This window comes from Candoia aspera, chromosome 1 (genome assembly GCF_035149785.1).
Source record: "Candoia aspera isolate rCanAsp1 chromosome 1, rCanAsp1.hap2, whole genome shotgun sequence".
Lineage (NCBI taxonomy): Eukaryota > Metazoa > Chordata > Lepidosauria > Squamata > Boidae > Candoia > Candoia aspera.
In genome coordinates, this window is record NC_086153.1 from 185881812 (window position 1) to 185907725 (window position 25914).

Sequence of the window (25914 nt, forward strand, 5' to 3'; positions counted from 1 at the left end):
CGCTACTCCAAACCTCCTCAGGATGGCGGAGTGGCTGATAAAAGCCTTCGTTTGTAACAGTCGGGGGAGGCGGAGGCGAGAGGAAGCAGGACAGTTCGCAGCTACGGTGTGTTTGGAGATCTTGCAGGCAGCCGGAAAGATAAAGGCAGCAGTTGAAGGAGGAGGAGTGTTTGTTTTCCCCTCACAGAGTCATTGGAGGTCCTGAGGAAACAACAGGACGAAGCAAAGTCCTGCTGCAAATGCGTGGAACAAGGGGCAAGTGTGTGCAAACTGCCCAATAACAGAAGCTCTCCACCCTAGCTATTGTAGTGGTAAGCTAGTAGTAGAAGTAGCAAAATAATAAGCAGAGTAAATGTGCATTAGTATAGAATAGAAATAGTTGTGTAGAATATAGTTAGATAAGGATAGAAGAATGTTGTATAGCGTAATTCTATTAGTAAAATAGGCTAGTTAGTAATAAGCTAGGACTGTTAAATATTAGTTAGTCACACAGTTATATAGGAGACACTTTTCTACTGTACATAGTTTGTTTATAATAAACACACATCTCCAACCTATAAAGGGGAGATATAAAAACTCTCAGCGCTGTAGAGTGCAGTACTTTTGGGGGAAACCATTTGAGTCTGGAACAATCAACCTGTGGGTATAAAAAAAACCCGTGACCGAGGGAAAGTGGGATAGTAATGAAATAGATCAATAAATAATTGCCATATTACAGATATGTGGCCCAGGAATATTCTTACCCATTGTTCTCAAACTGGGAACAGATAGGGGTTTTCTCAGGGATCTGCAGGCAGAAATGTATAAGGGGGTGGGGGAGGCTTACCTTTTTGCCCTACTGAGATCCTGCTGAAATCGCCCCCCCCTCCCTCCCAACTACTACTAAACTCAGATGGGAAGCTATCATAGTACTAATGGGATATTAACTGAGTGATGGGGCATCTGTCAGAACAATCTTGCCCTTCTTATTGTAGATTCTGCCTTTAAAATGGGAAGTGTGAAGGATCTTAAGACTTACCTTTCCTCATGTAAAATTTTAACACCCCAAAGAGAGGGCACCATAGTCCAAAGCGCCCAGCTTGAAAAAATACTGACAAGGACTGTCAAGGAAACAAGGCAAAACCCACGTAATTAAGCTAGTATACTGTATAATGCATTCTTCTGAACAGAAAACTGTGGTGAATTTGTTTTGTGACAATTGTATTTAATAAATAGATGTGTCACTTACTGTGTGGTTACTTTCTAAAGCACCCCATTAAAGCACATGAAAGGCCAAAACCTCTTGTACTCCCTGTCACACTAAGTACCAGCTGCCATTATTTCATATTTCAGGCAATTTTATTGTCAGTGATAGCACTTCAAATGGGGAAATAAAATGGGCTTCTCAGCAGCGTGCCAAGCCACTTTCGCTGCAAACATCATCAGAACTGCCCACTCACAAAGATAGCCAGTATTTTATATTTTTCTGATTTCTCTTACAAAACTCATACAATAGAAAATTGATTGGAACTGCTGACTTCAGAATCCACTCACCCTCCTTTATATTGCAGAACTGCTGTATTGTTGCTTTTCTTTCTCAAGAAAGTCTAAACTCTTTTCTGCTTTATTTTTCTCATGGTAACTTGGTTGTTATATTCATTCCATCTTTTTTTGTTAAACTGGGGTATCCTTGTGATTAGAGCATAGGATTACAACTGGGAGAGACAGATTCAAGGCCCATTTGGACATGAAGGGCATTAGACACTTCTGGGCCAATTATTACCTCAAAGACATGACTCAGAGTATTATTGTATGAATACATCTGGAGTGGGGAGGAGGTGGTAGGACCATGTACATTGCCTTGAACTCTGGGAGGAAGGCAAGATACACAGTAAATGCATCGGATAAATCAATTTAGGAATGCTGAATTTAGTAATCCTGATTCTTGACACTTAAGGTTCTGAACTTACAAACATAGGTTTGCTGCAATCTAAGAAACTTCCTGAGATTCAGTTTAGGAAATACAGTGAACGGTTAGGATTTACTGTTCAGATGTACTAATGGGCATTCATAGGCTCAAAGTGGCAAAAGCGGCATTGCACAATTGCACCACAAGCTCTGTCCCTTTTGGGCATGCATGAAGTATCACAACACATGTATAAAACAGGTGGGGCTTGCCGGGTGATTGTGCAATGCTGCTTTCATCAGACTGACCTGTTTGATTATCCCTGTGACCACTGCTGTTTGTATTATTTGTCCCAAATGTAGAGACAAGGATGTTAAAATTACTGTTAGACTAATAGAGTAATATGTAACCATTCAGGCTCCATTTCAGTTCTGGCAATGCCATGAACAAAGTCCTCCCACTCCTTGAAATACTGAAATATTGAGGTTGACTCATGTCCTTCCAAAGACCTGGCACAGCCATTTGGAGGGCTTACCCCAGGTGGTCTATGCATAAATGTAAATGTGCAGAAGATGCCTTCTGAGTCTGCTGCTCAAGTGAAGTTGCACCTGCTTTGCTTCACTGCCAGTTCCAGCAGAAATGTCTTCTATGCATGCACATTCATGCACAGTCCATGTGGAAAAGCCCTCAAAGCTACCAGTTTGCTCCATCCTCAGTGATAATGTTGACAATGAGTGGTCATGACCATGGCAGTATCTGGAAATAGCCTATAGAACAGGCAAAATTGCATAGGAATAGAATATCCCCCTGCACATATTGGTGACAGAGCCAGCTACACCCAGCTGGCAGTATGAGATTCAAATTGACTTTCCATGTGGTCTCCCACTAGCAGCCTTTCAATGGGGCACTGATTTTAAACAAAGGTTTCAAAGCAGCTCTAAACCTATGTTTAGTAAGCAATTCTAATGTTCATTCAAAAGAGTCCTTAAACTCTTTTATGTACTGAAAGACCTGACAAGAAGTTCAAAAAGTGCCAATTAGACATTATGGCGATAGACATCCCCGCAGAAGCCAGATGTCCAGTCTCTCCTGGTCAAGCCCAAAAAGACCTGGAAGTCAAGCAACTGGGGGGAGGGGGCATATACTTACAGTACCCCAAAGTGGCCAATAAAAGCCTGGGAAATCCCAACCCCTAACCACATTGTCAACCACATTATCAGTGAAGCATGCTAGATTGTGTCCATGGAAAAGAGGGAAAATGCTACTTTAAAACTGAAATAACTAAACCTTAAGCTGCTTCAGCAGTGGCCTATGGATGAGACAAAGGAAGCCTCATGAAGATATGATGTATAAAAAATTAGGCATGGTCCTGCTCTGGTTAAGGAGATGTGAGGACAAGTCCATATGGTACCTTTCTGGGGATTTTAACTGCAAGCTACTTTAGGAGCCAATGTTGGGAGAAAAACAGGGCAGAAAAGAAAGCCTGCCTGCCTGCCTGCCTGCCTGCCTGCCTGCCAGTTTTGACTCCTGGCAACTACCTGGACTAGTCCCTGCAGCTTTCTTGGCAAATTTCAGAAATGGTTTGCCCTTGCCTTCTCCCTAGGGCTAAGAAAGAGTGACTGGCCCAAGGTCACCCATTTGGCTTTATGCCTAAGGTGGGACTAGAACTCACATTCTCCCACTTTCTAGTCTGGTGCCTTAACCACTAAACCAAAATAGGAGGAGGAAGGAGTATTAGGTATATTCCCCACCTTGAGTTATTTATAAAAATAATAATGGCAAGATGAAAAAATCTAAAAAAATGCTATTTTTGTCAATAACTTTCCCTGGCATATGAAGCTTTTGTTTACAACTTCCTCTAATGGAGCTTTTAACACCCTGAAATCCCATTTTTAATTCTAATTTTTCTGATGTCATTTTTATTATACAGGTTTCCCCAATATAACATCATCTTAATAAGATCTTAACTCTCCTTTTCACCCTAACTTTCAGAATAGTGGTTTTTTATATATGTATATATTTCATAAATAGTTGCTCTGAGAAAAAATTTTGGCTTGAAAAAGCTGCTAGCAGATTCTGTTCAGTGCTGCTTTCTATGCCATTTTGGATGACCTTGCACAGCATGGTCATCATCATCATCATCAAGACCAATTGCCAAAAATAACAACTGATTCCAAAAAATGGAACTGAAGATTCTGTTGAGGATGATGTCCTTCATTTCCTTTCACATCTATATATTACCTCAGCTTTTAGCAGTGACAATGCTGGGTTTATATATGCTATGCCAGGATTGTAGAGAAGCTGTCGGCCAGCATACACTGAAAGATGAATCAGAGTGGCCATTGTACTGCTGCTGGGCATTTTAACATAGTTGCATTAATCCTTAACAAACTAGAATTAATATTATTATTTATTATTCATTATTTGTTATGCAAAGTACCTAGGAGGCCCAGTCAGATCCAATCAAACCTGAAGGAACAAGGGGCTGGAAGTACACAGAAGTAGAAGAAAGCAAGAGATAATAAAATCAGGAAGTCATGTCAATTTGTATTATCATTAAAAAAAGAGGTTGCAGGACTTGGCTCAGGAATTTTTATAGGCTGGAGTCTAACAGGAAAGTTCAAGTTTTCATATTACTGAGGAAGTAATCCATAATCCAGAGCTGACTGCTACAATCTGGACCCTATTATTCTTTGACCAAGTAGTTCTGGGATTGTGGGATAATGGTTGTATTCCCCCAGCAATTTGGTTAATTTGCACCCTGATTTGAGAAGGCCCTATCCCAGAAATCATTTTCAGGCATCCGGCAGTGTAACAAAAGAATGTTGTAAAACATAAGCAGAAGATTGGGTGTTGGGGCAGCAAAGAAAAAAATGTGCAGCAAAACAGATGAGATGAAAAAGGAGCACCAATTTATAGGGCTGTGCATACTTTAAAAGTGATTCAGTGAAAGTTCTTTGTAACTTTACATGAGGAGGTTGCTTGAAGGAGTTGCAGTACTGCAAAGACTCAACAGCTTTAAGGACTCGTTTCCGTAAAGCAGCCGTATCCTTTTTCAGGCTTGTACAAAAGCTTTGTGGTATGACATCTTTTATAATTTGCACATATAATAAACAGGAATTCATTGTTATTTTCATAATCATCTCCTTACATCTCTCAAACATACAAACAGCACTTTTAAACAGTATGATGAGAGAGGATATTCTTATCTTTGCTGGAAATCCTTTCTTACTTCAATCCTCAGGTAAGATACAGCCTGATTCTCGCCCCCCCCCCCAATCAAACTGCTGTGTGGAGGAAGCAGTACTGCTCCTATCAAGTCATTCTATCAATTTCTTTCCATTACCCTCACAACAATTTCAGAGTATCTGGTTAGGGAATCTTCCCTTTGGAAGTATTAAGGATTAAAGATGAGCAATATTTTGGTTGGGTGTTCATAACTCTTATGAAAGACTTGGAGGGCTGCAGAAGTTGGCCAGAACAAGGACAACATAGTCATGTGCACTTGTCCATTGACATCAATGCTCCAATCCAAATGACATCTATTCTTGCAAGCATTTCCTGAAATGGTGATATGATCATTCCAAGAAATGCAAGCAATTTATTTATTTATCAATCAAATTTTGCCACCACTCATCTCCCCCCCCAGAGCACGAAGGGCCTTTTCAGTATTTTACAAAAATGGGGCATGGAGGCTGGGGGATGGGAGCAAGAGCCTTAGTCACCTCTGTTTGCAAATAGGAAAAAAAAATATTTTTTTAAGATAAACTTGAAGGCTGGGTAGAATTAGCATTTTTCTCACCATGAATCTACTGGGTACGAACAAGAGCAAAAAATTGGCTCCCAGCAGGATTAGTGGTAGAATTACATCTCTGTCTATAAAACATTGTAATGATTAATCAAGAATACAAACACTCTGGAAGCCTCCAGATGAAAAATTGTGCGTATCAGTCCCAAACATGTACTGGGGAAAGATGTGCCTGCTGGAAAAATACTTTCTTAGAAAATTTTAATGAGAATATAGTACAAACTATATGTCTGTGTTTCTGCTTGTGGGAAAAAGAAAGTATTGTTGGTCTGCCATGTGTCTAGATATACTTTGTCATAAAGCATCACTTCTGTGGCCCAACAGAGTCCCCAAGAGGAAATCCTTTACTGCAATCCCATGCAACATAATGGATGCCCCTTATTTCCACTTGTCCTATTTCCAGGAAATATAATGGTTGTCCCTATATCAGCACTATAGTTTAGAGAGTCCTCATTTTTGAAACATCGATCTGCCAACTTTGATTCAGTATCATAACCGATTACTGTTTCTTCACAAAAGCATTGTTTCCTTACAGACTAGACCCTCAACTTGGAGATTAAGCAAAGTCAATGCAGCACTTTCTGGCATCAAAGTCAGCTGTGGGCTCAAAATATTTTTGGATTGTGGAGTCCTTGGTGCTCTCTGAACTTGGTTGTTTACTTGCAGACATTTCATTACCCAACTAGGTAACATCATCAGTGTAAGTGTGGAGTTTGCTCCCTGTTTATACACAGTAGCTTGCCCTGCCAGTGTTGGTGGGGGCGTGGTTTTCTCCTTGGTAGTTCCTTGATTAGGTATGGTTTTCTGCCTGATTGTTTGCCTGGTGTTAACCCTTGCTTATCTGGGTGTTGGCTGCTGGAGAGGATGTGTTCTGGTCTTTTTGTTTCCTCCTAAGCTTTTTTATTGTTTCTTTTGAATGATATAAATACAGTTTATTTCTATGTATCATAGAAATTACCTAATTATTACCTAGTTGGGTAATGAAACATCTGCAAGCAAACAACCAAGCTCAGAGAGCACCAAGGACTCCACAGTTCAACCCTGAACTACATATATTCTCTTATATTTTGGGGTTTTCTTCTTACTTTTCTTCCTTCTTGCCATTGTAAACTACTGCTTAAGTGACTTCATTGCCATCCACATACTTGTCAAGCCTTTCATAGCCAGCAAACTTATAAGAACCACATGGATTTCTGAAAATATCCTTATTGTCAGTAGAGTGCTATAACAGAATTTTCAAAGCCTGTCAAAACAATTCTCCAGGGCAACTTATACCTAGTGTAATTAAGGCAGAGTTACAGTTCTTGGGTTCTCTTCCTCATGCTTCCCCTCCTCTTTGGGGCCAAGGTGTCTCTTTTGCAAAGGTTCTCTTTCCTCTACCATGTTCCCAGGGCCTGCTAAACATTCCATCACACTAATGATGTTCCAACAAAAAATTGTGCTATGAAAATGACATTGGATGCTTTTGTTCTGCAACTTTTTTTTTTTTGCGGGGAAACTAACATCCAATATTGGTCAATAATATGGCTATTCCCAACATAATGGTATTTTGGAAGGAAGGGGGACCTCCTAAATCAGGGCTGTGCAGCCCCTTTTTGGGCCAAAGGCTACGCTTGGACTTTGAGGGGTATCCCAGAACATACCAAAAAAGTGGGTGGGGACAGGCTAATTTTTTTTTTAACTTTAAATTGAACTAAAATGGAAAGGAATGCATTAAATATAGACTTTTCCAAATTTCCTTGTGATTATTGGCTATGCATCCCTGTCCTAAATGATATTTTAAAAATTACTGAAAAGTATAGGACAGCCAATGGTATTTATTCTGTGACTGACTAGGAAGTACTGAAATTTAAAGGGAAGGTTTTTTTTTAAGATTACCTTGTTTTTTTTTCTTTTTAATTATCTCAATTCACATTGTTTTTCTAAGCACCTGGGACTTAAAGAGTGTTTTCTATAAGCTGCCAGTGCTGTACTGTCTCAATAGTCTCTCAGTGCTGTACCTCTGGCTTGAATCTTTCTTATTACAGTACAGAAGCAATTCATTACATGACAGTGTCTTTAATCCCTAACCTCACCAGATACACTACTACCATCACCACCATTAAATGATTTTGGACATGGTATTCTAATGATGTTTTTGGACAATAGCTAGTAAGATTTCTGCTTTTTTACCTCCTTCATGGTCCAGGGATACCTTGTTGTTCTGGCAATCTCATCTTACCCACGGGAATTGTCACGTCAGCACAGAGTGGAGGAAAAGTAACAGAGGGCATATTGCAATAGCACCATTCTTTCCCTTGCAATTTCCACTCTATGTGCATGTAACAAGTGGACTGAAAAAGTGGTGCCAATTTATAGAAACCTAACTGCAATTACACAGACAGTGTTACTATTAAAACAAAGTAATTAAAAATCCATTTCAGATAAACACCAAATGTATGATGTGGATTTTCCTTTTGATTCTATTTTCAGATTTTGTTTTGAAGATACCTTGAAGACTATTAAAGATCTTTCAATGTTGCGAATAATCAAGCCTCCAAAACTTCACTGTATGATAGCCAATTCTTACTAAATTTTCTATCCATCAAGTTTCTGTAGAAGGATCTTCAGTGGTTAAGACATACAAAAGGACTAGCTGGCATCCTGCATGAAGTGAATGTGCCTCCAAGATCTCTCCAGGACCTTCTGTAGCACATAGGGTGGCAGCATGGCACTATAAACAGCTGGTTCCCTATTCATAGCTTGGAGTCCAGAGAGTGGAGAGATTAAAGTATTGGACTAGGACATGGAAAAAGGAATGGAGGAACACCTCCTGGTACAAAACAAATTCAATAGAAATAAATGTAAACTCTTGCATTTAAATGAAATCGTCATCATCGGAATTAGAGCACATGTAAAATAAACAAACATCCACATTTAACTACACATAGGTTCAATTTTCAGCCTTCCCTGCAACATTAAGAACATTCGAGCAATGATGCCTTCCAGACTATGGTGTATTTTCTTAAGCATCCCATCAACATGACAGAGTATATCCTTACTGTAGACAAATACATCTGAGGCTTTGATGCAAAAAAAAAAAAAGAATTGATTTTTTTTTCACATAAAAACATCAATATGAGAACTAATAACTGTAAATCTTTCTTTTCCAGGAAGAAATTTTCAATAATGGTTGTAAAACGAGCTTCATGAAATTATCATGGGGTAAATCTGTATTTGACATGGTATCATACAACTATAAAAAGAGTTTGATATTTTACAAAGTCTGGCATTTCACTGGTGATCTACTTGTAAGAGATAATTTCTTCTAATTAAATTACTTTCAGGGTTTCAGAGTTTGTTGCAACTGCTCTGTGAATAGAGATGGGTGAATCTAACAAGTTTTATTTCATTCTTTTTTTTTTTTAGCAAAATTGTCCTCCTTCCTCATCAATTTGTAATTTTTGTTTGTGTACATTTCTTCCAATGTGCACATTTTTGTACATTTTTCCTTTGTATTCAGTACTTTGTACTTTTTACTTCTTTGGAATCAGTTTTCTATTTGTTTTAAAAACTGTGCACTGTAAGTATCAATGCATGTTTTCCAGTTTGCGTGTAGATTTTGGAAATGCAGACTCAATCAGGACACAGTGAAGTGCAAACTGAATGAATTTGTGGGATACATTAGATCTGTATTAACAGAGCTAAAAAATAACCAAACAATTTTGGGCATATTTAGTAATGGATGTTTTCATATTAAATGCACAATGAGTGGATGTGTTAATGATCCCCGCTCCCCCATTTCATTGAGTTGCTGGTTAGTTAGCATGTGCTATATATAATGTATGAAATAATCTATCAGGCATTGTGCCCAATCTGTAAATATTGCATTCCTTAATTAATTTGATTAGGTAATGAATATTGTTGCCTCAGCCACAGAACAAATACCTGTTAAAAATTATACTGGAAGGCAATATGAAAGTTATTATTGTTCAATTTAATGTTTCATTTCTAAGCAAGGTTATCCATAAGTGCTTTTATACTATTGAGTAAAGTAACTGGAAAAAGGTAAGGCAGAAAAACATTCTACAGTATTAATTGTAAAAGATGTCACTTTTATCATAGTATCAACAAAATTGTTCCCACTACATGTTCCTATTGATACGGTAGCAGTTTTTTCATTACCATGATCTTGCAAAGCAAAACAAAAATAACTGATTCTCAGAAAACAATAACCAGGTATGACTTGATGCAATCCCAGTTGGAGTAATGTTAGCTGCCTCACTGAGCATGAAGCCAGAAAAAGACAAATATTCTGATTTGTTAACTCATGTAATAATAGTACTTTTCCAAAATGTTCGGAGCACTCCATGTTGATGATCCAGTCATTCTCAATCTTGCTCAGAGAATACTGAAATGTGGTTTTAATTTCAATCCATTTCCAGCCAAATAAAACAAAAAGCTGTTCCCATGAAGAAGAGGCAGCTTTCAACAACTAATTTTTGTAGTTAATTGCCTGAAATAATGAGATGCTGTCTAGGAAAAGTGATTAATAGCAACATGGATCCAATTAACTGATAAAAAGCTAAGGTCAGGATAACAGGGAAAAGCTGGAACCAGAAACTACTTCTTATTTGCAATCCTATCCCAAAGGGAGAGAGGTGATAAACCTCTATTCTGCATGAATTCAGACTTAATCTAATGCTATTCACTTAAGAATTTTATGTGTCACATTATAACCATGCTCACAGATGGCTTACTACAGCAGTAGGAAGCTTTCAATCAGCCCGAAGACCAAACTGATTTGGCCTTGGGGCCACATGCCAGCAGTAGACAGATAGCTATTACACTGCAGATATGATTATCATTTTTATAATTTGTATCTTTCTTTTCTCCTTATACATATTCTCAAGGCAGCTTACAATGAAAAAAGTATATAAAATAACAAGAATAAAATAAAATAAAATAATAAAATTTTTAAACAAGAATAAAATCAAACCAGATAAAATAACAGTTAAAAACTTGTAAAAAACACACACACATTTTTGCTATTTTGCATAGACAACATGCTGGGATAGTGGGGACCACATGCATCTCCCTGAACGGAGCAAATTCCATGCTATAGCCTTGGGGCCAAACACATGAACGACAGTTCTTATATACCAAATAACCAACATTCTTGCATTGGGGCCCTCTCCTAAGCAACTAAATAACTGAGCAGGTTCATAATGGGATAGGCACTTCTTCAGACCCTAAGCATTTAGAGTTTCAAAGGTCAACACCAACACCTTAAATTGTGCCTGGTATGCAATTGGCAAACAACTGGCAATAAATACTTCCTGAAATCCCTTGCAGGAAGATACCAGCCCCAACTTCCTGCAAGGGATTCAGTTCTCAACTGTGAAAATAAAGAGTGGCCCACCCAAGATCTTCTGGTAGTAAAGGAAGGAGCAAATCCTTTGTGGTTGGCTCTCAAAGTCCCTTCCAGCTGCACCTCCGAATGTAAGTTTCCTAATATTTAAAATAGGGTTAATAGTGCCCTTTGTCAAAATTGGCAGTCTTCTCAATCAAAAGAGAACAAAAAGCATAGATCTTTTTCTGGCAACTACTTCATTTTGTCAAATATTCATATAGGATGCTAACAAGCAAAACAAAGTAAAATAATGCATCGTCCTTAAATATCCTGTTTGCCTGTCTCCAATGCAATGCTCCATTCTCCATGATTCTGTATGAATCATAATCATGAACCACTTAAAGGTTGAGAGGGTAATTTGCATGCTAACAGATTACTGTTTACTTTAGTTAACAGGCCGTACGACAGGAAGAAGCCTTTGGCCTCATGAAATGTTTCAGAGAAAAAAAATGGAGGGGAAAAAAAAAAGACTTCACCGGAGGATAAAAACTATTAGATAAATTAAATAGGACTGAGTGAAAATGTTCTGTATACAATTTATTCTCCTTCTCCATTCTTAGTCAGCAAATTTGAAAGGCAGTTTGGGTGTTACGGAGGTTGCTGGCGGAGGAGGGGGCTCTTTCCAGGGGGAAAAACGTGTGCGCAGTGTAGAAAGCCTTGGGCTCCCAGCCAAGAAGATCAGAAAGGAACTGCCTCAGGGTTCTGGAGTTTTTCCTTGAGAGTTTGCTAGTTCTGTTTCAGTTTAGCAGGATTCTGTCCATTAGAGTAAAACAACAAAGACTAGAGTTCAGTTCCAGTCTCAGTGTGGTTCTTCACTCTATAACCTGACATTGGGGCAGGTTTGTTTATATTTAATGTTACCCAATCAATCAATCAATCAATAGGGATATACTTATCATCTGATGGCAGAGTTTCTCCTTTCTCTGTCCTTTTCTTCCAAACTTGGTAGTGAAAATGACCATGTTGCTTCTCACAGACTTGGTGTTCCATCCCTCAACGCATGTCCCTGAATGATGGCATGGGGCAGCATGCCACAGGGCAGTTCCAAAGGCTTTGATGAGAGAGTAAATGGTGCTCTCCCTTGGCAATGCTCCTTTTCCCAGCAGGTATCCCCAAATAGATACCGCTATTCCCAAGGCTTTCTAGGACAGAAGATGGAAGCTGTCAACAAGGCTGCAGCTGAACAGTAAGTGCATGTGGGAACTTTCATGACTTCTTGCCCTTTGACTTTCCCAATTTTGTTTCAAAAGGTCACAGTTGTAAACTTTAATTTCAGTCAGTGAATGATGCAGAATGTGTCAAATCCTATTCTCAGGCACTCTTTTTTCCCCCTTCATTTATGCTGAAATAGGTTCCATGGAGTTCAGTGGAGAGTACTTTGCAATAAAAGTGTTTAAATTCTAGATTAAAAACATTTGGAACACATTGTCATGCTCCCCAATCAAATGGGGAGCAGAACATCTTATTGTACTCGCATCCATTTTGCTGTGACCCATGTCAACCTGCGAGTTGACCAGCAGGGAGGGGGAGAATGGCTGGAGTGTGAATCATCTTGTTTGGACTATCTTCCAGCACCAAGGTCATCCATGGAGAACTGTTACAGCCCTCTTCTGGCATGAGAAGGAGGGGGCGCATACCTAAGGGGGCAGTGGAGGGGGGCGGTATTTGACTTTACTGATACTTTTAGTTGTAGAAACATGTGGGAATTTCCATCTGCAACTTTTTCTCTGTACTGAATTTTTCGTACCATTAAAATAGTTTTCTAAGCAAGAGCTTATGAGTCGTAATTGAATGGGAAGATGAGTGTTCCAGTAATCACACACATACATATATTCTATAAGCAAATAAATTTGGCTCTCCTAAAAGGGAATATCTTGTTTTGTGTCTTTTAAGTTTATATTCCTATACACTTCAGTTCTTTTTTAAAAAAAATAAAAGTTTTAAAAAGAAAGGTAAAAACTAATACAAACTAATATAAAATAAGAAGAAGAAAAGAAAAAGAAAGTAATCAGAAAAAAAGCTTAAAATACAAGGGGGGGGGTAAAAGAAAAATAAAAAAGGAAAAAAATACACAGAAGTGGCTTTTAATCTTCTTTAGAGCAGTTATAAGTACAATTATAAATTTACCTCTAAGGTTACAACATGACTCTCTTCTTTCTATAATCTATCCTGTCTAATCATCATACATAATAATAAACCATAACACATAAATTCATTTTTTGTGTTTTACACAAAAAGTCCATAAGGGTTTTCCAGTCAGCAATAAATGTAGATATTGTCTTTCCTCTAATCAAAGAAGTCAGGTTAGCCATCTCAGTGAGTTCCATCATCTTCACCAACCATTTCACCATTGTGGGTAATGCCAAACCTTTCCATCTTTGTGTACACAATAATCTCGCTCCAGTTATCGTGTACAAAAACAAAATTCCGTGACTTTTTCCCAACTGTTTGTCCATCAATCCCAAAAGAAAGAACTCTGTTCTCAATTGTATATTAATCTTTAAAATCCTCTGAATCAGTGTACATATTTGAATCCACAAGTTTCTATAGTTTTCTGTTATAGTTTTGATTTATATACAAAACTCCTTCCTTCCTTCCTTCCTTCCTTCCTTCCTTCCTTCCTTCCTTCCTTCCTTCCTTCCTTCCTTCCTTCCTTCCTTGTTCCTGCTGAAATAAATTCTTCACCCAAATTTTTATGAATCAAATATTTAATGTCCTTTTTTCTAATATATGTCTCTTGTAGGCAAATTATATCTTGTTTTAATTTTTTCAAATAGTGATTTTTTTCTCTCTTGATAGCATTTGCTCCATTTATATTCCACATTCAGCATCTGTAATGCATAATTAAGCTAAAAATTTAGAAAAGTTGATACCTGTAGCACCTAGTTCAGTATCATCCCTTTCAGTTTCCTGTTGCACCTGTTGAAGTTTTTGTGTAGTCTCATCTGACATCTCCATTTGAATCTCCTCCAATTCCTCTTTAAATTTTTCTAGAAATTCCCTTGCCTTCTGGAGAGAATTCAGTCAAAACCTCTGCTGTTTAAAAGTAAAAATCACACCTACTAATTTGTCCCATCAAAATGGGATCCTTTTCTGTTTTATTCTATCAGTCAAAATATCTTCACCAGAATCCTCTGGGAGTGCTCTAAATCTCAAACAAAATTCCTTCTCTCTTAATTCAAATAGAGCCAAATTATCTAGTTCTCTTTCCGACTCTCTGTTTATAACTTCTATCTTACTCTCCAGAATTTCCACTTTGTCACTAATACTTTCATCTCAAATGGCACTCCATAGTTGCAGTCAGCATCATAGTCTGCTTCATATTACCTTTATCTTTTGTTTGGTAAAGTTCACCAATTATCTGCGCTCTTTAATAGTAAATAGAAAACATTCCCATAAAGTTCCAGTTCATTTATCTCTTTTAATTCCGATTTGTTCAAAAGCATCTTCACCAAAAAATAATCTTTCAAAATAACTACACCCTATATCCATTTTAAACTTTCCTACATCCACTCCTTATTAAACTTTTTGCCAAAGGTTTTTAAATCTTTGAAACCCTTTTTCTTTTTTCCCTTTTTAATTCAGAAAGGATGTTGACTCACCAAATGGAATTCTTTTATCTGCCACTTAGAAAATCTCTCTTTAGCTGTGAATTAATTACATCCAAAAGTTTAAGAAATGAGGTTGTGTGAACCTTCTATCCATATAGGCTGCATTAAAGCTGTGAGCTTGGTTGAAATCCCTCGACTCCCAGCCACTCAACTCACGAGCCAACTGCAAAAGCCTCAGTTCCTGCAGTCCACTCACAAGTAGCAGCTGTCCAGAGTGCAAATGGGCAATCTCATGATCTCTCCTTTATCTGGAAAAGCTGTGCTGGCCAGAATTCATCACCTGGCCATCAATCTCCACCACAAAGCCATCCCTGCACCTTCAGGGACATCTAGTTCACCATAAGTCCTCACCGGAAGCCCTCCTATACACTTGAATTCAGAGGTAAATGTTATGGTGGCCTTTCCCAAACTAAGCTCCCTTTAAATGGGTGGACTTCACTTCCCAGAATTCTCAGCTATGGAAATACTGGTTGGGGAATTCTGAGAGCTGAAATCTACACAATCCAAAGGTGCCCAAGTTGGTGAAGTCAATGAAAACAATTCAAAAGCATTTCCTTCCCCAGTAAATATATAGAGGATGGAAACCTTATGGCAACAATACTCTGTAATAGGTATGTATAAAAAAATCAGGGCCTTATTCTGCAGCATAGTAGGTACAGCCCACTAAAGTGATTATGACTTAGTGCTTAATGGAATATGAGCTTGCACATGCATACATAAATAATGTGGTGGGGTTGCCCTTCTGTCTCTCTCCAGCTAAGATTTTCTTCCACAATCCTTCCTGTAGTATCCTCCTACAATGTGAATCTCTTTGGTTGCTGACATTATCCACTTTTTACAGAGAAAATTGCTCTGTGAAAGGAGGAAGCGAGCCGAAAACCTCTGCTCCCAGATTTCCTGCCTTTCTGTAGCTAGCAGAATGGGCAAAATGCTTGATAGGTTAAATACCTTGTAGGAATAGGATTTCAGAAGAAGATACAAGTTGTTTGTAATGCAAATTAAGGTTAAGGAGCTAGTGGAGAACTGAATGCAAGAAAGGTAAAAGAAAATATCAAGAACTGTGCAGGCTTTAACTCACATGTAATCTTCTAGGTACCCATACTCATACCCATACATATAATACAGCTAGAACAAAAGATGACTAAGGATACAAAGAAACATCTCAGATTAATCCATAATATAAATAATAAAATAAAATAAAATACCCCCCCAACATTCCTAATCATATCTAGCTTCATACCAGATGGCTATTTACTTCTTCAGACTGGGGCACATTTCTTACCTGGCTGAAGTCAGTTGCAGAAGAAATGCTTTTTCCTCCCAGGATGGAAGGTAAAATAATAAAAATAAAATGGAACTTCCTTTTTCAAAAGCTCATCTGAGAGAGACAGAAGCCTTGCAGCTCCTAAGTGCACAGAGTGTGAATTCCCCAGGCTTCACTGGTCTATGTCTACAGTCTAGATTCTCCCCTTTTCTTAAAGTGCATTGTGTGCACCTAGCCATTGTGCTTTATAAACCACCATGACTGGAGCTAAGAGGGATGCACAAAACCAGCTAATATGAAATTGACAATAATTCAAATCGGTGACTTCTGGTGGGGACATGGCAGACTGAACAGCGGTGCCCAGGGGCTCAGTGGGCAGAACTGACAACGCAGCAGTTTTTTCCAGCTCAGGCAGGTTTTTCCTGAAGCCCAGGAGTGTTTTTTCTGGATAAAGGAAATCACCTGGATTCACGCCATCCATTCTCCAGATGGCTGCTTGCAGCCAGAAGATCACAAACAGCCTTCACACTTCACTAATAAGAGCTTAGCTGGGAGGCTGGGACATCACCATTTCCAAGCCACACTGTAGCCTTAAAGGGACACAAAGACTGGACACCCCGTTTCTATATCACCCAATTTATATTTCTTTTAAGTATGTGTACTCTAAGAGAGGCTTTCTACAGCAAGGAGAAGCGAGTTCTCTTGGTGCTTATTGTTATTTTGGGATCAATTTTTTTAAAAAAAATCCTTTTAAGTTTTGGACTTTGTTTTCCACCCAAATATTAAGGAGGATTGAGAATAAATAATTGTCTCTCTGTTATTATTTTTGTACTAACTTTGAAGATATTAGCATTTTCCTACATGTTGAATTGGCTGTTTTGAACTTTCAGTTTTCTGCTTCTACTTTCCCTGGGGAACTGTCTGCTATCTCACTTTCAATTGTGTAAACACATTCTGGAATTCTTTCATATCTTCGACTTTCGCTGGTTAAGCTCCTGGGGGCGCCATAATCTACCGCTTGAGACATGGAGGATTTTAAAAAGACTTTCTCTGACTTCCACCAAGATTTTAACCAGATTCTTTCTGATTCCTACCAAGTTTTTATGCAAGGCATTCAGGACATTGTGGAAAATATGAGGTCTAAAATGTGTCATCTGGTTGGGGATGTTGTGGATGAAACTGAAGAATTTAACAGTGATAGAAATGTTTCTTCTAAGAGTGAGACTGGGACTTCTGTTGAAATGCTGGATGAAGATCGGATAGTCAAGTTGGAGAAATTTAAGGGAGAGACTGAGTTGCAAGCCACAAGTGAAATTGATCTTCTGGTGGAGTGCCATGGAAAAGGGGTTATTGTGTATGGGAGGTTTCCTGAAGAGAAGCCAGAGTTTTTGAGGGGGGCAGTTGGGCTGTCTGATTTCTTTATGAAAAAAGGCTCTGTGCACATTGTGGGGATATGTAAATGTTCTGGTTTATTTTAAAGTGGGATAATGTTATGAGATGTCTCTCTGAAGGGGAGGCTGATGTGGTGGATTTCAGCGGTGCCGCTGGTTCTCAGGAAGGAAACGGCACATTCCAAGGAGGTGGAGGAGATAAGCGGAGGCACAGTCCGGGAGGCAATGGTGGGAAAACAAAGAGGTTCAGGATAGCCCTGCCCTGGTCTGTCCCAGGTTATTTCCCCTTAGGTTAGTTAGAGTAGCTTTAGTCCGGCAAGATTCTATCTGTACGGTTTGAGCAATAAAGAACTGGAGTTTGAATGCACTGACTCTTTGTTGTTCTTGGGCTGAGCCTGACAGATAAGGGTTTAAGAATATTTATCTGGATTGCTTTTAGGGTTTATTTTATCTTTATTTGATTTATCTTTAATGATTTGGATTAAGATTATTAAGGTATAATAAAAATAATAAATATCTGGTTTTGGGTTTAATATGATTAAGGTTATTAAAATTGTTGTATTATCAAGTACAATGGAAGACAATCTATATGTTTTTTAGTTTGATCTTTATTATAGTAGACAGGAATGTATAGAATAGTAGTAGGAAGAAAATAATTAAATAAATGTTATCTTGGGGGGGTTGATTAGGAGGTTTATATACAGTGTGTGTGTGTGTCTGTGTATATGTCTGTGTGTGTGTCTGTGTGTATGTGTGTGCATGTGTGTATGTATGTATATATATATGTGTGTATGTATGTATGTATGTGTATGTGTATATATATATATATATTCTTTTAATGTAAGGGGAGGGAGCAACTGTATTTAGTGATTTTTATTATGTGCCAATGGAATGATTGATAGAAATAATGTTATTTTGGTTTAATATAGAGTAAGGGATTCATTATGGAAAATTGTTGTATATCCTTGCTGTTAAATGTCAGAAGTCACCTCTCTTTGTAATTTTGAAAAAAAATTCTGTGTTTCTACACTTTTTTAGTTTTTCATTTTTTTTCTTTGTAGTTTTTGTTTTTCTGTAGCTTTTATCTTTGCTTGAACTTAATAAAATTCTTATTAAAAAGATAATAATTCAAATCAAGGAGCATTGAGGATGCAGTTATTCAATAGGTAAATGACATAATGTAAATGCTATTAATAAAGCAATACTTTTGATTGGTAAGATTAGTTAAGTAGACACTTGCTAATATTTTGGAAGTACTTTGAGTCTAGTGTATCAGTATGCTCTTAAATTTTAATTTCTGCATTGAAAGTTCCCTTTTTTTAATGGAAGGATTTTCATAACCCTGGCATGAATATTTTTTATTACCCAAGTATTACATAGTTTTCTCTAAACTTCATCCAAGCCTTAGACAAAAAAAATGGGCAGAAAAAAGCATCCATAATATTAAAGAGATCTTTGCTATTTGTGTCTTATTGGTGGTAAAAACATAAGCATTGCTCACCTGTTTATGAGCGTGGTCGTAGGAGTTGATGTGATTGTCAAATTCTTGATGTTTGTAATACTGTTTGTCACAAAGTTCACAATAAAAGTTAGCTTTAAGGTCTTCCAGAGCCTTGGCTATCGTATTCTCCTTTTCTGCATAATCCTATGGAGATGAGATGGGAAGAACAATTGTTATTTTGATACTACAAACTACAGGCTCTTGTGCTTTGTAATTTAATCCAATCGTAACACATATAACTAAAAGCCTGCGCACATTTATTTTATCAGCAGCAAGAAAGAGACCTTTTTTGCACTCTTCAATTTATACTCTAATTGACAGATAACTTCAGGGTTTTTAGAAGATAACAAGGCTTCTTGTGAAAATGTAAATAAATAAAATATGTATTTTGCTTAAGGCTATATTAATGTTAATTTCCAGGAGATAAACACATAGACACACTGACACACAGACTTACATCAACAGTCAATGCTTTCACTAAATAAATATGTTTTAGCAGAACACATATGGAGATTAAAATACTTATTTAATTTCCTTATAAGGCTGCTTTCACTAAACAATAATAATCAATTTACTGCACAAATATGGGAAAAGAGTTAATTAAGGTAGGATTGAATAATTATTTATTTCAAGATTCAAAAATTCACCTGCCATATGCTCAGTGTCTTGGTTGCAACTGACAGTGACAAGAGACAAATACTCGACTATTGGGCCTTCAGTACCAAAGGAAGTATTTAAAATATGCTTGCCCTTTATCTCATGCCATAGCATATCTGATATTTCCTACTGTAGTTGGCATCAAGTCAAGCTCAACTCTTAGCTACTACAAGGAAAATCATTCTTATCATGACTTGTCTCCAGCAATCATCCATAGCTCTGGGAGTTCTCTGATCATAAAAAATTCTTTCCTTCTTCTACCTCCTCAACCTTGCCAAGCACTCTCATTATTTCCTACTACATCACTGATCGTTGCCTCAAGGAAGTATTCAGGCTTCATTTGTTCTGGGACTGATTAATTGGTTCATTTTATATTCCATGGTACACTTAGTAACATTCTCCAGATCCACAATCTGAAGGTACCTACTTTATTTTTCTTGCTCTTTCTCAATGTCCAGCTTTCAGAGCTGAACATTAACATTGGGAAAAAAAACATTGCTTTAACAATTTTTATGTTTGTTATCATAGAAATATCCTTATTATAATTATATTATAATTATATTATAATATTATATTATAATCCTCCTCATGAGGATACTTTTTGTTCCTTCAGCACACTGACCATCTGAACCCAAGAAAACAACCTGCCAATCATGTTCACTTCTTTCCAATCAACTGTAAGGTCAATAAGCATGTTAATTAACACTGTCCTTGTTTTTTTTTAATAATTAGCAGTAACGTACATTTTCATTTGTCACTTTCAGTATGAAATCCTCTAAGTCTTCTTAATCTTTTGGCTGACGAAATGGCATCCTCAACAGAACTTAGATGTTAATACTTCTGCCTCCTGTGTTGATTCCACAAATCATCACTTCCAATCCTGCTATTTCTTATGATATATCAATTGCACCAGCTAAAGAGATATGAGGACAATATTCATCTTTGTCTCATTCACTTCCATATGCTAAACCATTTTGTTTCTCCAGGCACAATTCATACAATAGCTTCTTGTTCAATGTAATGGTTTCTCAGAAGAATAATCTGGTTTCTTAGGCTTAATATATTAGGCATGACCTATACAGTCAATGGCCTTTCTATAGTCAATAAAGCAAGAGTAAATCCTTTTCTTAAGCTCTCCATTATCTATCTACTTTTAGCCATTTTGTCCCATATCCCTCTGCCTTTTTGTAACCCGAATGTTCATTTTTTATTTCTTTTTCCATGCATGGCCTTATTCTGTTTTATAAGGACTTCAGCAAGATTTGCTTGCATGAGGGATTAGTCCACTGGTTTGGCAATTTGCTCATTCCATTCTATATTTTGCCCTTTCATTTGCCATTTCTCATTAGAAGTATGTAACAGCTATTGTGATATATGCAACTGTTGACTGAACACCAACTGATATGTGTGTATGTATGTATACAGTCTCTACAGAACAAAAAAGTTAATAATTCTAGTGTTCTATTATAAACTACAGGGGTACTAAAAATAATCCCCCTCAATCCTATAGTGACAAAACCAGATAGAATCAGAGGCCATGCTACTTTCTATCACCTTATCTATGTTCAAAACAATGATCAAGGAGTGATTTTTTTAAAGATGTAGACATTTTTAAAAATTACCACAAAAAACAATAGGAGTAACACATTTAGCCTACCTACATTATCAGCCACAAAGAAGAAATCACAGTATGATTCAGCCCATAAACCACAGCAAAACGAAACAAAAAAACAACTTCCACAATGCTTTCCTTGCTATTGCTTGACCTTCTATCTTCTCCTAATGTGTAAGTACAGAACACACTTCTGCATTTTATGACCTGCCAACAGGATCAAACAAATGCAAAACTGCATACTATTTTCATTAATAAAATCCTTAAAATCTCAATAGCATTATTAGAAATTATCATGAAATACCTAAGAACGACTGCATTTGTGTAAAGGCTATAGCTTTTAAAGGAAGGCACACACAAAAAGCAACTAATTAAATTTGAATAATAAATAAATAAATAAAACAAATAAACTGTGTATTACTCATAGCAAAGAATGAAAAAGTAGTAAACATATCTACTAGGCCAGCATGCAGCTGAGACAAATCTTCATTAATCCTTAAGGTTGCCACTGGCCATTCAGAGTTGTCTCAAAATTCAGATGTGGTGCTCTGTTTGACCCAGCAAGCAGCAGCAGATCCTGTCTCTGACATGCTTTGCTTTTTCTTCTCACTCCTTCTTCACTCATCTGGTAAGTGCATGGATAAATCCACTCCTTCCTACTTTACTAGCTCTGCTGGAAGTTTAAAGGAAAAAAAAATGTAATTTAGTAGGTCTACTAGACCTGGGTTGCAAAATTCCAGATTTTTCCACTCAGTGGCAGTATATTTCTTTACTTCCACTGAATGGTCATCAGGATTTTTGCAACCCAGAATCTGGTAGTCTTGAATTTACAACAAGCTAATCACAGGTCTGGAGCCTTTGACATAACATTGTTAGAAACTACTCCATTTTTGTCTGAAGCTTGGAATGAAATGAGCTTACATGGGGTGGAGAGGGGAGAGATAGGCATGTGAGGGGAGTTGTAGAGGAGGCAGTCCCTTACCTTACTGAGGTGCTTGGGGCTGGGAGGGACCAAGCCAGGAATAGCTTGGATCAGGGTGGATCCTTGGCTAACAACTGGGTAGGATTCAATTAATGATGGCAACTGGGACTGCCATCACTAAGCAACACAGTCATGTGATATTACACGTTATGACCACATCGCTTAGTGACAGAAATTCTGGTCCCAGTTACCTTCATTAACCAAGGACTATCTGTATATGGAATGGGGTAGGACAACTCTGGATATACTGCAGACCTCCATATCCTTGGTTATCTCCAGTTGCTGTTAGAAAAGGGTTGGTATATGTAAGTGTCAACCACAGCTCAAAACCAGCAATTTTCTATAGCTATTTTTTATTACGTTCCTACTCGAGACACAAATGACCACACTCAAATTATCCTACTTCAGACACATTATGTGAAGACCTAGCTTTCTAGAGAAGGTTCTAATGCTGGGAAAGGTGGAAGGAAGGAAAGGGAAGAGGATGACCAGCAGCAAGGTAGATGGTTACAGCAGCTATGGATGCACTGATGGAAGATCTGAAAGACCAGGCTGGGGACAGATCTTCAAGGAGAAAAACTATTTGGTTGCTAAGAGTTGACACTGACTTGATGGCACATACTCAGTCAATCAATTTTTATTATGGCTGGAAAGCATTTTTAGATTGCGTGCATCCCACTGAAATTCTGCTATTGATAAGAGCAAAATTTTGTTTTTATACTGAATAACGTAATTAAGCAGTCAAATTAATTATCACAATGCATTGAACTGTTATTAAGTTTGATCCTGTCAACATTCTCAGGGCAATGTACATCAATGTCCTAATTAAATGTGTTTATTAAACTACCTGTGGAGTATAGCAAGTCTTACAACACAAAAACAGAAAACAAAAAACAAACCCAGAAATAAAAATAAAATAAAAACCATCCCTGTTCAATACTATATATGCCATTTCCAAATAAACTGCATGTGAATTTTGAAAAGGTGAAAAATGACTGATGTATGCTTGATTCTTGAAGTGAAGACTTGTACAAAATTCTTATCCCTGAGAATGATTCTTAAAAAAGCATTTGAGAAATAAAAACCCTGAAACCAACTAACCATAGTTTTAACAATGACTTAAAAAGCCAATTCAATTTTTTTTATAAAAGCAATTCTTACTAAAGTTTCCATTGTGCTGGGCCAAGGAAAAATGATTATCATATGCTGGTTATCAAGCACATATGGTATAATGCATGGTGCATCACCTGTGGCCCACACAAAGTCTTAAATGAGACCTTTAGAATATTTCCAAAAATTAATCTTACTGGAAGGGAAATTATTAACGACATAGGGAATAACTATATAAAAAGCATACAGTTAAGGTAATACAAGTTTAATTGAAGTCAATTCAATCAAATTTAGCTTTACTTCTTCCTCGCTGTTGGCCTAGAATTCCACTCAAAGGCCTTGAGTGGCTGTCAGCCCCCAAAAGATTGGATAATCCTAGTCTATTAAAGACCAAAGAGTCCTTAGTTTTGTTTTTCTTGTAACAGAATAATATTTGAACAATGCTCACGACAGACCTGATTAATGAAAACTAATGCTACTCTTCCAACAGCGTGGAAGCCGAATATGGTTTTAAATACTACAGTGTTGTGCTAATAAAATGGATCTGCTAACCAATTGTGCTAATAAAACCAATTGTGCTAATAAAATGTTTCTGTTCTGATGGCTCCTCTGCTTCCTCTTATCTATCCTCAAAAATATTATAATTGCACACATATCATTGTTTCCAGCTTAAGGTTCTATGTTACTCTGAGCCAGATATAATCCACTAACAGGACCTAGGTTTCATGAAAGTCACCCCTAGGCCTATTCAAATAATATGCAGACAAAAATTTCAGTTGCAGGTTTCATACTACCCACAATGGAGGAATGCTTGGTGAAGATGATGGAACTTGCAGAGATGGCTAAATTAACTTCTTTGATTAGAGAAAAGACAATATCTACATTTATGGCTGACTGGAAACCCCTTATAGACTTTTTGCATGAAACAAAAACAAAAAAAATGACTTGTGGTTTTGATGATTAGAAAAAAAATTGGATAATAGAAAAAACTGAGCTCATACAATAAGAGATAACTTTATAATCATACTTGTATTTGCTGCAAAGGAAATCAGAAGCTTCTTTATATTTCTTTTTATTCTTTTTTTCTGCACTTTTTTCTTCCTTCTTTCTCTCTTTGTTCTTTTTATTCTGTATTAGTTTGTGTTAGTTTTTATGTTCTCTTTATAACTTTAAACTTTAAAATTTATACAAAAAAAAATTAGCTTCAATTGCAAAGTCTGCATTGTTAAAATGAATCATTATCCTGTTTCCAGCACACCACCTTACTCAGAGAATCCCAAAGCCATTCATTCATTCATTCATCATTCATTCATTCATTCCAATTATTTGCATGCTGTTTATTTGAATGCATCTTACAACAGTGCTTTCAAAACATCCATAAAATCCAAAATATAAAAACATTAAATCTTAAAATCTTAAAGAACCTTCTGCTGTATTCCATATCATTCACTCCCCAAAAGCCCTGCTGAAGGTTTTCAACTGCTTCTTAAAAAATAGAAGAGTGGGTCCACCTTAACCAAAAAGAGTGAGTTGTTCTAAAATGAAGGGCTGCCAGAGAGAATTCCATTTTCCAGGTTCCCAATGCCTCTGATCTCTCTCTAGGGGCAACTGCCCACTGCCTTTCCTTCCAGCCAAATTGTGCTGGGCAGCAGGTTCTGCCCAGATAATATATGGCTCTACATATAACAGCCAGCAATGCAAACTCACAAAATAGGTGTTATTCTGCTGCACCAGCTAATGCCGCTCAGCAGGTGAGTAGCTACATGTTTGCCAACTGCAGTTTCTGAGTCATCTTCAAGTGCAGCCCAATGTAAAGTAAACTGCAGTAGTCTGACTCAAAGACACGAGTCACAGCTTGCAGACCTGCTGAATCTGGGCAAAGGTTCTTCTGGCTGCAGCTTTCATGTGCTGTTCCAGCAGGAACTGTAAGTCCAGGAGAACCTAGAGATTGCACACTAAATCCTCAGAGGAATGCATTCCCATGCACAGCAATAGATTGAAATCCCATGGAATCAGAGCCTTCAGTATCAAGAGTAATTCATCTTGGTGGGATTCAAACACTGCTTGTTTTGCCCTATCTAGCCCCTCACAGTCTCCAAGCACTGGGTCAAGACTGAGTTAAGACTTCCACTGCATTTCCTGTTTGACCTGGGCTTGAGATGTAAGCTTGGATGTCATTATCATATTGTGAGGGTGACCTTGGAGAACAGAGGGAAGAGATGCTGCCTAGAGAACGATCAGATAAAAGGAAAGAGAGTCCGAGAGGGGATAACAGTCCAAAGAAGGAACTTAGGAATGACCCGCCCTGATCACTCAAGTGATAAACAGGGAGATTTGTGTAATGGTTGCCTATTCTAAAACACCATCAGACTCATGAGCAGGATCACAAAGATATCTGATTTATTAAAGAATAGTATGCAGGATCACAAAGAAAGCTGAGAATGAAAAAAGAGTGCCAAATGCAAACTAAAAACCCTTGGTACAAATGACATCCCTCCCCCCATAGAATCTTCTCAAGCTCACAATCCCAGGTGCTCCTAACAGCTTCTGATGGTCCGCGGGAAAAGTCCTTGAACAGAGCACATAACCCAAACACATTCCATTGAAACAAACATAGATACAGAGCTTGGCACAAGGTTTCACAGCAGCTCCCTCCCAAACAGAAACGTGCATCAGCACCATGGCATGTGAAACGTTACGA

The 25914-nt window shown here is 37.6% G+C and overlaps 1 protein-coding gene across 1 annotated transcript in view; it reads right to left on the minus strand.

Moving 5' to 3' along the window:
- ZNF804A (zinc finger protein 804A) overlaps positions 1-25914 on the minus strand; it is a 151141-nt gene that overhangs the window by 52172 nt on the left and 73055 nt on the right. Inside the window, exon 2 of the mRNA XM_063305288.1 lies at positions 18853-18996. Coding sequence (XP_063161358.1) covers positions 18853-18996 — 144 coding nt within the window. The remainder of the gene's footprint in view (positions 1-18852; positions 18997-25914) is intronic.